This window comes from Phyllobates terribilis, unplaced genomic scaffold, assembly GCF_046119375.1.
Source record: "Phyllobates terribilis strain yellow unplaced genomic scaffold, ASM4611937v1 Scaffold_3__8_contigs__length_932513732, whole genome shotgun sequence".
NCBI classification, from domain to species: Eukaryota; Metazoa; Chordata; class Amphibia; order Anura; family Dendrobatidae; genus Phyllobates; species Phyllobates terribilis.
This window is the reverse complement of record NW_027362763.1, coordinates 583,020,612-583,035,003: the sequence shown is the minus strand read 5'-3', so window position 1 is coordinate 583,035,003 and position 14,392 is coordinate 583,020,612. Positions and strand designations below refer to the sequence as shown.

At 41.8% G+C, this 14,392-nt stretch overlaps 1 protein-coding gene across 1 annotated transcript in view; it reads left to right on the top strand.

The window, feature by feature from the left end:
- The window catches only part of LYST (lysosomal trafficking regulator), a 789,135-nt gene that overhangs the window by 479,946 nt on the left and 294,797 nt on the right, over positions 1 to 14,392 (top strand). Inside the window, exon 32 of the mRNA XM_073671457.1 lies at positions 3,923 to 3,999. Coding sequence (XP_073527558.1) covers positions 3,923 to 3,999 — 77 coding nt within the window. The remainder of the gene's footprint in view (positions 1 to 3,922; positions 4,000 to 14,392) is intronic.

Sequence of the window (14,392 nt, the reverse complement as noted above, 5' to 3'; positions counted from 1 at the left end):
AAATGTTCATTTTTTTCTTCCCCATTCCAAAAATTCCTGTGTAGCACCTGAAGGGTTAATAAACTTCTGGAATGTGGTTTTTAGCACCTTGAGGGGTGCAGTTTTTAGAATGGTGTCACTTTTGGGTATTTTCTGTCATAAAGACCCCTCAAAGTCACTTCAGATGTGATGTGGTCCCTAATAAAATGGTTTTGCAAATTTTGTTGTAAAAATGAGAAATCGCTGGTCAACTTTCAACCCTTATAGCTCCCTAATAAAAAAAATTAAAAAAAAATTGTTTCCAAAATTGTGCTGATGTAAAGTAGACCTGTGGGAAATGTTATTTATTAACTATTTTGTGTGATATATCTCTCTGATTTAAGGAATGACTTCCCTCCCATCTCTGTCATTCCCATAAAACCACACCCTTTAAAAGAGTTAACCCCCAGCATATAATATGCTGGCAGAAAGTTTATTGGTTTCAGTTCACACAGGCTAGCAACCTGCGTGACACATACCTCCCCTCATATATCCTACCAGTGACCCAGTACTATATATCTCTAAATGGTAAGACAAGTATTTGGAGGCAACATAATGATGTATAGAAGGATATAAAGCCACAACATCAGATGTTAAAGCACCACTCCAGAGTTTTGTGCTCCCATGCCCTGTGGTCACATGAGCACATGAACTAAGACCACAGGGCATGGGAGCACCCTGACCTGACTCCGTTGGACCAAGCTTACACCTATTCCTTTGAAGTGCAGTCTGACCAGCATGTTAAAAAAATAATCTTATCCTTTCCTCTTTCTGTTCTACGCTCAAATTACTCTTTGAAAAGGACCCACAAGGGTCGAAACTTCTATTTTGGTCACATTCAAGCACATATATGTTTCTGCACTATTTGGACTCTGCTTGGGTGATGTAAATAAACTGTTCATCACCCAAGTCTAGAGTGTGCTTTGAATCTCTTCCCCCTAGCACCACCCTAATGCTAACTCTAGCACAACCCTAACGCTAACTCTAGCACAACCCTAACGCTAACTCTAGCACAACCCCAACGCTAACTCTAGCACAACCCCAACGCTAACCCTAGCACAACCCTAACGCTAACCCTAGCACAACCCTAACGCTAATTCTAGCACAACCCTAACCCTAGAGTTTATTTTTTACACCTTTCCTCATGCGGTATAAGTGATTAAACGACTTTATTCTACGGGTCAGTGCGATTACAGCAATGCCAGGTTCATATCGTGTTTTTATTTTTAGCAGCTGTCACACACTAAAAGACACTTTTTTTGCAAAGACTAATTTTTGCATCGCCATAATTTGAGAGCTATAATTTTTCCATATTTCGGCCGACAGAGTCGTGTGACAGCTTGTTTTTTGCGGGACGAGTTGACTTTTTTATTGGTACCATTTTCAGGCACATGACATTTTTTGATCGCTTTCTATTTCGATTTTTGGGAGGCAGAACAAACAAAAACCAACAATTCAGGAATTGGTTTTTTTGGGTTTTTTTATGCCGTTATGCGTGTGTTAAGATTGATAAAGACAGCTTTATTCTTCGGGTCAGTACGTTAACAGCGATATCACATTTATATCGTTTTTTTTTATATTTTGGCGCTTTATTCTGAGAGCTATATTTTTTTTATTTTTCAGCTGATGGAGCTGTATGGTAGCTTGTTTTTTGTGGGATAAATGACGTTTTCATCAGTACCATTTTTATTTATATTCCTCTTTTTGATGGCGTTTTATTCCATTTTTTGTTTGGCGGTATGATGAAGCATCGGTTTTTGCTTCATTTTTATTTTATTTTTTTACCGTGTTCACTAAAGGGGTTAACTAGTGGGATAGTTATATAGGTCAGGTCGTCCCGGATGCGGCGATACCAAATTATTGTTTTGTTTTTGTTTGTTTTTTCAGAATAATATTTATTCATGAATACAATATATTTTTATTTTTTGGGGATTGTTTTTTTTTATTTTTTTTTTCACTTTCTGATGCTTTTTTAACTTTTACACTTTGTCCCACTATGGGACTTATATTTTTTTTCACCTAGATCGCTTGCATAGCATAGAAATGCTGCAGCAGCATCTCTATGCTATGCAAGCTGCAGCCCTGCACACACAAGTTAGTTAGACCGCGCACTGAAAACAGTTTACCTAACTTCCTGCTGTCTGGTGACCCGGATGTCGTCATGATGATATCAAGTCACCATGACAACCACCAGGACCCCACACAGACAGCACAGGACGCCGGAGTAGAGGTAAGTAAGCAGCACTTACCTCCCCTTGCCACTGGAATGCTGCGATCGACTTAGATCGCAGCATTTCGAGGGTTAATGTGCCGGGAGCGGTGCGGGACCGCTCCTGGCATGTAGTAGGGAGTGTCAGCTGTGACAATCAGCTGACACCCAGCGGCGATCGCCCCGCACTGCTTGTGTGCGGGCGCGATCACATGCTGCGCAATAGTATATCCCTGGCTCAATAGGCCCAGGGCGCAAGGATGTCCTATTACCACAAATGTCAGAAAGGGGTTAAGGAACCGAAATCTTGTGGCCCTTTAAAGGGGTATTTACATCTCCAATCCTATCCAAATATCTATTAGGTGTAATAATAATATTAGCAAATAGCCCCAATTAGAAATGTAGTATGGTTTGTCTGATTCTCTGTCTCTTTCCCCATGTGCAGGGCATTTCAGGACCTTAGGTATCCATGGTTATGATCACTGATATAGTGACAGTTAGTTAGCTAGTTGCTAGTGGTCATAACCATGGATACCTAAGGTCCTGCAATGCCTGCATATGGGGTAAGCGTCATGACACACCTCCTGATGAAGCCGCAGTGTGAGGCGGCGTTTCCTGGCTATTCCTTCCCTATCCCTTCCCTATCCCTGGCCTCCGGTCTGTCCAAACATGAATTCAGGTATATAGATTTTCTTGTGGCTGCAGGTTGTAGCATATAATTACAGGCAACATACTGTTTAGATACATAATGCATGTTGGTCCATGATGTGGTTTATATTATTGGGGTCATACAAGTGTGATCTGGGTGCTTTCTATGTATAAATGTTATATTTATGATATCATAAATTTTGGTATTTATTGCACAATTGATTTATATACTAGGGGTATTTCTATTTATTGTGATAGGAAATGTAGCCTGGTGTTTTCTGTTTCTGTGTCATGTAATTTAGGATGTATTCTAAAAATTGATATATGATACTTATTTATATTTGTGTAATAAAATTGAGACTTTTTATCCCTATGGTTCTTTGTAGGTTTTGATGTTATGCTCCAGAGGGGATTGTTTTAGTAGTTGAGGGCCATTATATGTTCTATTGAAGGACCTTAGGTATCCATAGTTATGATCACTGATATAGTAGCAGTTAGCTAGTTGCTAGTGGTCGTAACCATGGATACTTAAGGTCCTGCAATGCCTTGCACATGGGATACGCGACATAGTGAATCAGAAAAACTATACTACATTTGTAATTGGAGGTATTTGCTAATTTTATTATTATTACACCTACTGCATATCGGGATAGGATCTTAGGGATGGGAATACCCCTTTAAAATACTTGAATACTGAGACCACATTTTTTTCTCTTTGCTCTCTAACCCAAACATCCACAATTCTTAATTTGCCACCACATAACCACAAACCTTCCAATGGTTGACTGTTTAGAACACCAATCTCCTCTCTAGATTTTTGTTTTTAATTCATCCTTTTTTTAGGACATAATTTCAGAAAGCGGCTCCTGCAGGGGTTTTGTTGGAAATATGAGAGAAGCATCAGTGTTATTAACATATATCATGTTATTGCGTATTTTGTTTTTTTACTGCAAAGATGTATTGTCCCGGCATGCTTTGTAACTAAAATATACTTTACAATATAAAATTTTGATTGCGTTAAATGTAACACATGAATTTTATTTTCAGGAACAGGTAAAATATAAGCACGAAGAGCTTGCCAACAAAGAAGCTTGGAAAAAAACAATTGTAAATAATCAACAAAAGTAAGAAAATATATAATTAATGTGTTTCAATTATTTTGTGTTATCAATTGTTGTTTTACGGGTAAATGTAAAACTGAATCTTGATGGTCTCAGACCTATAGAGCTAAATGCTCTACACATGTTTTGTTGCTTGATAGCTGCAGTAGCTACTGTTATACTTAAAGGGGTGTTACTATCTTACTCGCTATAGCATTCATGCTCACACTCATAGACGCACATAAGCCACCTCTACACTCACAGCACGTTGATCTTTATCAGGTACGATAAAATAAACCAATTGAATAGAAAAAAATCGGATAGACGGATGCCAAAAAAACAGGCTATTGTTTTGCCATTGTGGTTTGAAAACACTGATTGGAGATATATCAAGTAAAACAATAACTAAAAACATTGAATTATCAAGACAGAAAAAATCCATCAGCTGATAAGCTCCGGTCACCTCACTTACTGAACTAGTGTTGCATGAGAAAATTCTCACGCAGCATCGGTGCCGTAAGTGAGGTGACCGGAGCTCTCAGCTGATCATCAGTTGATTGAACTCCAGTGACCTCAGTCCCGGCAGCTCAGCGCTATACACTGCCGAGAGCGATCGCACTCCTGTCAGTGTATAGAGTGCTGCTGAGTGATCGGATCACCGTGGGACACTCGTGATGATGGCGGTAGGTGAATATAAGGTGTTTTTTATTTTAATAGCAATTTATTTTAACCTTTTTTTTTTTTTTACACGGAGCACAGGTGCCAGCTTAGGAGACTACTTCTCCCCTCAGCTGCGCCTGCTCTTGCTATTATCAGCGGGAGCAGTCGGTGGATGATGGGAGGAGTAGTCTTCCTGTGGGCAATTCTTTGTGTGTTTTTGCCGCGTTTTTGACTCATTGACTTGAATTGAGTCAGTCAAATACGCATCAAACATCTTCAGCAAATACGCAAATATTTTTATACCTGTGTTTTTGCTGCGGATTTGACTGACTCGATTGAAGTCAATGGGTTAAAAACATTGCAGAAACGCAAAAAGAGTTGACATGCTGCAGATTTAAATGCAATGACAATCCTGACAGGAATATTCCTGATCATGTGCACAGCACGATTGTCATTGCATTAGCTGACACACGGATTCCCTAGCGTTTTTGACCCATTTCCGCACGTAAAAACACAGAGAAAACGCAAAGTGTGCACATAGCCTTACTCTCCGCCTCCAGCGCTCCTGCATTAGCATTTTGTGTAAGAGCACATGTTTTCATGTGTTTCCCGGATGGATGGATGTCAGATTTGTACGGACTCCTGCTGTGTAAATTGATCCAAGTAGCAGCTCAGTGGGTAAATTTAGAAGGAGGAAATACTGGCTTTGTCCTCTGCTCACCCTCCACTTCTAGGATGTGACATCTCTGCTGGGCAAGTAAACATTTAATCTATGTGTGTAGTGGCTTGAAGTGTGAGCTACAGGAGTCACATCTATTATCTAGTTTGCCTAATGTCCATTAATACCAATTATAGCACATTGTCTGCCATTAGTGTTCTGAATGCAGCTAAATTTGGACATAAGCTACACCTGATTTGTGAATGACGATGAAACCTTTAACAAGCAGGACTACCTGATCTAACCAAGGATCCTACAAATTCCCTAGGTCTACACTTACCCAGGCACTTAGGTATAGTGATGAGCTGCATCTCCTCATGTGGCATGACTACTCCTTATCATTTTTTTTTATAATAAAAAGGCTTATCGTTCAGTGACATCTCTGCAGGTGATATGTTTCTAGTACTGTTTTGTATAGTATTATGCTGAGTATTATACAGTGGTCATAAAAAGGGTGCACAGCCATATTAAGCTTTTAGTTACCACCAATGCTAATATGTCTCTTAACTGACCTGAGAATAAGAGCATAACATCCACCAAAAACGTAAAATGCAGCTATACACTATAGCTGACACTCTGCTGTGTAACGTGGCGTGGAGCGGTAGCCATGGGCGAGGTACTTGTGCTTCATATCTCGGCGCACTACATAGAAATGGGTGGTCTGGCTGGGTGTATGGATTTTTGGTGTGATGATGATATGCCCTTGCAGACCGCATGATGCCATTGTAGTCAGTCGGCCAGGGCCTGATGTTACAGAGTTCAGTGAGGGAGACCATAGTCCATAAATAAACATAGTTTTACTGAAGAATAATTTATGTGGAACTATGTACAGCATACAGTAGGCATTCATCTTCATGGACTTTTCTGTTTTGACATGGAACAATAACACTCACTTTCCCTGAAGTCACTTTTGCTTTCAACTCCACTTGGCTCTTCTGCCTCAACACAGCCCATTAACAAGAGAAAACTCAAAAGAAGGGATAAATACACATGAAGGTAGTATATTTGTTAATTATCATAAATTAGTGCTTGAAAAGCTCCCTACTACCACCACATGTGTGCCCCGGACTAATTAAATGACTCATTGGAGAGGATGGCGAAATTCAAAACAGAAGAGAAGCCTTAAACGAGTCCTTGGTATGATAAATATTAAAATACTCCTTTATTTGATCAAGAATATTAAAATAGGGGGTGAGAAAAACAACCAAATAGAATACTATTCCAAGTGACAGTTAAATTATATAAAATTGCAGGTTAATATTAGTACATATTGGTCAGACCACTACTGACCCTCTTTCACAGGTACTGTCCCATGATGGTACTTTGGACATAGTATGGTTTATTGGCACAGTCCTTTGAGAACTGTATATCAGTAAGTGTTCCCTATATGTCATACCAAGCAGTAACCATGTGGACTCCAGGTACTTATGCACTTGCACCTTACTAACTATACGAAGTTGCTTACAGCCACACATCTATACCTATATCTTTCGTCTCATACATTATCACTTGGCTACCTCACTTGGTTCTGGCATTAAGGTCTTTTTATAGTTTTATGCACTCTTGCATTTTATTATGAGTTTCAATATATACTAATATTTATCTGCAATTTTATATAATTTTACTTGTGGTTCTACACATCTATCACCTTTACCTTTTATCATCATTGTATTCCATCTTGCCAGATACCTGTTTGTATTGTTAACTGTCACTTGGAATTGTGTCCACTTTTCTAATTGGTTGTTTTTCCGCCCCTTTATTTTAATATTCTTATTCAAATAAAGTTGTATTTTAATATTTATACCTACCATTGGACTCGTTTTGTCGGCTTCTCTTCCGTTTTGAATCTCAATACAGCCCACCACACTATTCCTGGAGAATCCTATTCCCCAATAATGGCACTACAGTCCAGCAAGCAAGAGTTCTATAATTCCACCCGCGGCTCCGTGTACTTCTCCCCTTAGGGGAGTTTTCTCTGCCAATGTAGCTGCTACTTAGCTACCCGCATTGACGCCTCTGGACTACCACACGGGGGCATTTCCTCTTATTCTCACTTATCCTTCCTTCTCCGTCCCTTTACCCGACTAGCAGACAACTTCGTACCGTCCTGCTAGGCTTCCTGCCCCAGGCCCCGATACTTCTTACTTTTCTCTACTTTACTCTGGTCTGACTCCAAACATTATTTCCGTCTCGTTGTCACTTCTCACGTAGGAGCTCATTACCTACCTCGGTCGTCTCCGTGTTGCCACAAAAGCACCCGCTGTATTCGGTTCCACTGCCTAGCCAGACCTTGAGGTCTGCGATTATTTCTAGCTCATCCCTTATTCTACCCGGGAGCTCTCTGTTGTTCCCTCACTTATGTCCGAGCTATTAACTATAACTATCCCTGTCAACTACCTATAGCTGGGCTAAGCACAATTCTATCACTATCAATACAAATTATTAAACATACAAGCATCATAGTGTTTTACATCACTTCACATATCCTCAAGAGGGGGATGGGTAGTGGGCAACACCTCCACTTCCTTATAGCTGTCTCAGCCATGATCTGTGTTGGCACCGTTCATGACCGTTAAACCCTTTAGATACTGCTGTCAATAGTGACAATGTCATCTAGATGGTTAAGAAAGCGTGGGGATTCCCTATTAACACCATTGGCACCCTGAGATTGTGATTGTATAGACCTGATGGTTGCCAAGGCAATCCAAGGCGAAGAAATGGCCTTAGAGTCTGCTAGCTACTGTGGCCTGTTAAGAAGTTAGCAACACTGTAGTCGTAAAAATATCATTTTTCATTCTAATCATTCCACTTTGCGGTTATTTTTGAAAAGCTTCTGAACAGTTAACAAACTGCCTAACAGCAGTATTGAAAATGTTGCAGAGTGATGTTTTTAACATGGTATCACTTTGGGGGATTTCCAATGTATAGGTTCTGCAGAGTCACTTCAAAACTCAACTGGTTTGAAAAAAAATGAAAAAAATGTGAAATTGTTGCTAAAATCCTAATATCCTAACAAAATTAAAGGATTTTTTACAAATGATGATTATGTAAGGCAAACCTAAGTTACATTTTGTTTATTAACTATTTTGTGTAGCATGACTGTCTAAATTAAAGGTATAAGCATTCAAAGTTTGTAAAGTGCTGGTTGTTTGATGTTTTTGCCATTTGTGTATTTTTTTTTTTTTATAAATAAACGCAAAACGTATCAACCCAAATTTACCACTAACATAGCTTAAGGTGTCACAAAAAAAAGTTTCAAAATCAATGGGATATGTTGAAACATTCTAGGGTTATTAACACACAAAGTGAACACATGTCAAATTTGAAAAATTTGACCTCCTCACTAAGGGGTTAAAATGCCAGGTTTCTGTCATGTAAAAAAAAAATCATACCAAAAAGAATCACTTTAAGGGGCAGACAGACGGCCGTATTTCTTGTGCGAGGATCTCATTGCCATCCTCGGATGGTCAGCACTGACCATCGGCTCTCCTGAGCATGACCGCTGCATAGAAATACATCACGCTGTCATGCTCAGGTCGGGAGAGGTGTCGGGCCAGTCCGTCCACTGCAATGTGACCCTGTCTGCGCCCTAAAAGATTACCTCCTTTAATGTGTACCCATCTGCACAATTCATTTGAAAACTAAACTGAATTTTTTTGGGGGACAGAAAAACAAATATAGAACTAAAGTAATATGGTTGCGTATATATTCACAACCTTAAATTAATAGTTTGTCGAGGTACCCTTGGAATTTATGACAGCATTCAGTCTTTTTTGGGTAGAAGTCTATAAGCATGGCACATCGAGAATTGGCAATCTTTGTCCACTCTTCCTTGCAGTAGTGCTCCAAATCTGTCAGATTGCGAGGGCATCACCTGTCTACAACCCTATTCAGATCATCCCACAGATTTTCAATTGGATTCTGGTATGGGCTTTGCCTGAGCGATTCCAAAACTTTGATCATCTTTTGGCGAATGCATTCTTTTGTTAATTTGGAGGTAAGCTTATGGTCGTTGTCACACTGACAGGTGAAGTTCCTCTTCATCTTCAGCTCTTTCCACAGAGGCTTAAAGGTTTTGTTGCAAAATTGACTGATATTTGGAACTGTTTATAATTCTCTCCACCTAGACTAAAGCCTCAGTTCCTTCTGCCGAAATACAGTCGAGAAGTATAATGTTGTGTTCTTTTGGTGATATGCAATGTTCGGTTTGTGCCAAACATAACTTTTGGAATTTTGGCCAAAAAGTTCACCCTTGGGCATATCTGATCATAACACTTTTTCCTACATGCTTTTGACTTACTTGATATAATAATAATTTTTATTTCTATAGCTCCAACAGATTCCGCAGTACTTTACAATTCAGAGGGTACTTGTGAAAATTAAATAAGACATTACAGAGTAACACATAGTTCAACGGATTTCAAGATGACTGAGGGCTTACAAAATATGAGGAAATAGGGTAACACAAAAAGTCAAAATAAACTGCTTGTCGTGTAAGGTCCAGCCATTAGTTTAATAGGCAAATTGTCTCTTCAGAGAGGAAGAGACCTAGAACTCTAGTGCCACCTATAGGAAGTAAATAGGAGCATTCCAATAACGCTGAATGAACCAGTCACCAGCCAGTATCTGTAGAAGTACAGAGACGAAGTACTACTGAGTTTGTGGAAGACAAAACAGGGAATAGTTAGTTAGATTAGTTAGGTGATAGGCTAGTCTAATGAAATGCATTTTAAGGCATGCTTGAAACTGTGGATACTGTGAATTAACTGGATTCTCTGTGGTTGTGCATTCCAGAAACTGGTGCTGCATGAGAGAATTCCTGGAGGCTGGGAGTGTGAGGTTTGGGTTACAGAGGATGTTAGTCTTGGGTCATTACTGGAATGAATAGGACAGGTAGGCTGGTAGACAGAGATGATGGAGGAGATGTAGTGCGGTGCAGAACTGTGGAGAGCTGTGTATGTAACGTTGAAAAGTTTATATTGGATTCTGTAGTGCAGTGTTCCTAAACTTAAGTCTTCAAAGCCCACCAACAGATCATGTTTTCAGGATTTCCTTAGTATTGCACAGGTGATGGAATTATTGCCTGTGCAGGTGATGTATGTAACGGGTCTGGGAGGCGGAACCTCTGAGCAACTTATACAAGGGGGCAGTCCTTGTAAGGAAGCGGGTGGCGACCAGGGAAGACAGGCAGGCGGTCACAGCAGGTGACCGGGACAGTCTCTGGGCGAACGGGCAGGAGGTCACGGCAAGTGACCGGGACAGTCTCTGGGTAAACGGGCAGGAGGTCACAGCAAGTGACCAGGACAGTCTCTGGGTAAACGGGCAAGAGGTCACAGCAAGTGACCGGGACAGTCTCTGGGTAAACAGGCAGGAGATCACGGCAAGTGACCGGGGCAGTCTCTGGGTAAACGGGCAGGAGGTCACGGCAAGTGACCGGGGCAGTCTCTGGGTAAACGGGCAGGTACGACCTGTGACGGCTGAGCCTCCAGGTAGGCTAACAGGCAGGTAGCAGATGAGCGCTCCCAGGTGAGCGGGCAAGAGTCTCTGGACTGGCAGGTGGTCACAGCACGTGACGGCGGAGCCTCTAAGTAGGCTAACAGGCAGGTAGCAGATGAGCGCTCCCAGGTGAGCGGGCAAGAGTCTCTGGACTGGCAGGTGGTCACAGCACGTGACGGCGGAGCCTCTAGGTAGGCTAACAGGCAGGTAGCAGGTGAGCGGGCAAGAGTCTCTGGACTGGCAGGTGGTCACAGCACGTGACGGCGGAGCCTCCAGGTAGGCTATCAGGCAGGTAGCAGGTGAGCGCTCCCAGGTGAGCGGGCAAGCTGGTCCATAGACAGACTGACAGGTGTCGGAAGGCAGATCGTCGGACCTCAGGCTAGCAAGCAGGAAAGCGGATGACAGGCAGGAATCAGGCAGCAAACTGGCAGGAGACTGGCAGGTAACTGGCAACGGGACCTGAGGGCTGAAGCAGAGTAGTGAACAGTGCAACAACATTGCTCGGGCACCTCCATTTTGGAGGAGGTGCCTTATATATGGAGGATCATCCGGCCATTGGCCGGGAACTCCTTAGGGCGACGCGCGCGGCCCTTTTTAAGAGAGGGGGAGCGCGCGCGCACGCGCCCTAAGCACAGTGACCGGGGGAGAGCGGGCGCTGCAGGCAGAGCGGGAGGAAGCCGCCGGGCACGGAGCAGAGAGGTGAGGGGAACAGCGTCCCTGCCTAGCAGGAGGCTGGGATGCCGACGCTACAATGTAGTTATAACCTGTGCAATACTAAGGAAATCCTGAAAACATGATCTATTGGTGGCTCCTGAGAACTGGAGCTGGGGAACACTGCTGCAGTGTATGGGCAACCAGTGCAATGACTGGAGGCATCAGTGTAGCAGTTGGACAGAAATATGATGTAGGTTTTGGCTAATCATAGCCGAATGGCTACCAGCCAATGTTTTCAGTTTGCGTATCAATATATTTGTACAGACTATGGTTGGCATGAAAGGTGGAAAAAAAATCTGAAATTATTCTTCTTGCTATGATTTTTTTAAATGACTAGCAAAAAATGATTTTTAAGAAATAAACTGAAATAATTTTAGAAGGAAAATAAAAGTAACAAAGTTAAAATTATGTGTTTTAGCTGTTCTACTGTGGTTTTCCTGACATTTTTTTAGTTGTATTTTACAGCAAAAGCCATAGTCTATAAACAGATTACAACACATTACAGGGATCTCACTGTTGAAAGTTATCAGTCAGAAGAAGGGTACGAAAAAAGGTATCATTAGATATACTCTGTAACACTGTAAAGACAGCCATTAAGAAGTGGCTTAATTTTTATACAACAATGACATTACTTAGAACTGGCCATCCCTCAAAAATTAATGAAAAGACAAGTAGAAAATTGGTCCAGGAGGCTTCCAAGAGGCCAACAGCAACATCAAAGGAGCTGCAAAAATTTGTGGCAACTACTGGTTGTGTACTGCATGTGACAACAATATCCTATATTATTCATATATCCTGCCTGTTGGGTATCGTGACAAGATCGAAGCCTTTTCTTACAAAGAAAAACATTTTGCCAAAACCTATATCAAGTCTACCAAAAGTAGGTGGGAAAATGTTATGTCAGATGAGACTAGGGTTGAACTTTTGGGCCATAATTCCAAAAGGGATGTTGAACACAATGCCAACATTGCGCATCATCAAAAGAACACTATACCCATAGTGAATCATGGTGGATTCAGCATTATGCTTTAAGGCTATTTTTTGGAAGATAGACCCAGGGTTTTAGTCAAAATGGAAGAAATTATGAACATTTCCAAATATCAGTAAATTTTTAATGAAAACCTTCAAGCCTGTGATAAAAAGCTGAAACTTGAGAGAAATTTCACCTTTTAGCATGACAGTGACCCTAAGCATACCTCCAAATCAACAAAAGAATGGCTTTACCAAAAAAAATATTGATGTCACGGGGTTACCGCGACAGGATGGAGGCAGGAGACCTCGGCGCCGGATGGCTCCTGCTCCAGCTCCGAGAAGAAGCACTTCTCCGTCATTTTTAAATGTATTTATTTCTTCTGGCAGAACAGGGGTTAAGCGGCTATGTTGGATTTCCCTGTACTCACAGCTGAGCTCTGTTAGCCACTCCCTTTCCCTTTATATACTGGGCTCTGATACTAAATCCTTGTCAGCTAGCATTTCCTGCATGGCTAAGGAGAGTGAGGAGTTCTATGAGAAGAAGTTTGGGAGGAATAACTTGTGACTGTTGTCTGGTTTGTATGCGTGGTTATTTCTTATCCTTCTCCATTTTGGTTTATTCGCCCTACCTACACACCCCGGTGCTTCCCTCTGTTATATGTGAGAGAATACTTTGTGTGCCTGGAGTTTTCTGTTTATCCATGTCTGTGTTGCCAGTTTGTCGGATGGGTGCACTTCGGTGCACAGTAGCGCCCCTCTTCCCCGGGTGGGGGAGGAGAACAAGCGGAGGCCTATCTCAGGAGTTTAGGACGAGGGAGGAGGCCTCGGCATCCTCACCTTCAGAGGTATCCCGGGGAATAGGGCGAGCTAGGGCACCCCCTAGTGTTAGGGTCAGGGTAGGAGCCCCTGATCCCTGGTCATCTCACAGCTGTGTCGTGACAATTGAAGTTTTGGAATTGCCCTGCCAGAGCCCAGACCTGAATCACAGTCTGACAGATTTGGAGTGCTGATGCAAGGAAGAGTGGGCAAAGATTGACAATTCTAGATGTGCCATGCTGACAAAATCCTACCCAAAATACTGAATGCTGTCAGAAATTCAAAGAGTACTTCAACAATGTATTAGTTTAAAGGATTGCATACATATGTACAGCCACATTATTTTACGTCTTTGAAATCATTCTGGGTGGAATTTCAATTGAATTGTACAGATTATGGGTGACATTAACCCCTTCACCACCCAAGTCTGTTTTCATCTTCATGACCAGGCAAAATTTTACAATTCTTACCAGTGTCATTTCATGGGGTAATAATTCTTGAACACTTCAAAGGATTCCATTAATCCTGAGAACATATATTTGTGACATATTTTACTTCATGATAGTGGTAAAATTTGGTCTATATAACTTGAGTTAATTTGTGAAAATGTCAGAAATTTGCCAAAAATTTAGAAAATGTTGCAATTTTCGAACTTTTAATTCTTATCCCCTTAAACCAGAGCGTTATGTCACACAACATAGTTAAAAGGGTTGTCCACTACTAGGACAACCCCTTCTTGGGCTTATACTCCCCTCCCGTGCCAACGGCGTTTCCAGCGGTGTCGGCACTCGGGTTCCCTGGGCTCTTGTGCGGTTGTTATGACACGTGAGCCCGATGCCCAATCAGCGCTTGCGGCACTGGCCCCGCCTTCGTATGAATTGAACATGAAGAGGAAGTCAGGGCTGCGGCTGCGCTCTCACTTCTTCTTCATGTTCAGTTCTTAAGAAAACAGGGCCAGTGACGTCAGCCCTGATTGAGCGCCTGGCTCACGCGTCAGAACGACAACATGAGAGCCCTGGGAACGCAAGTGACGACACTGCT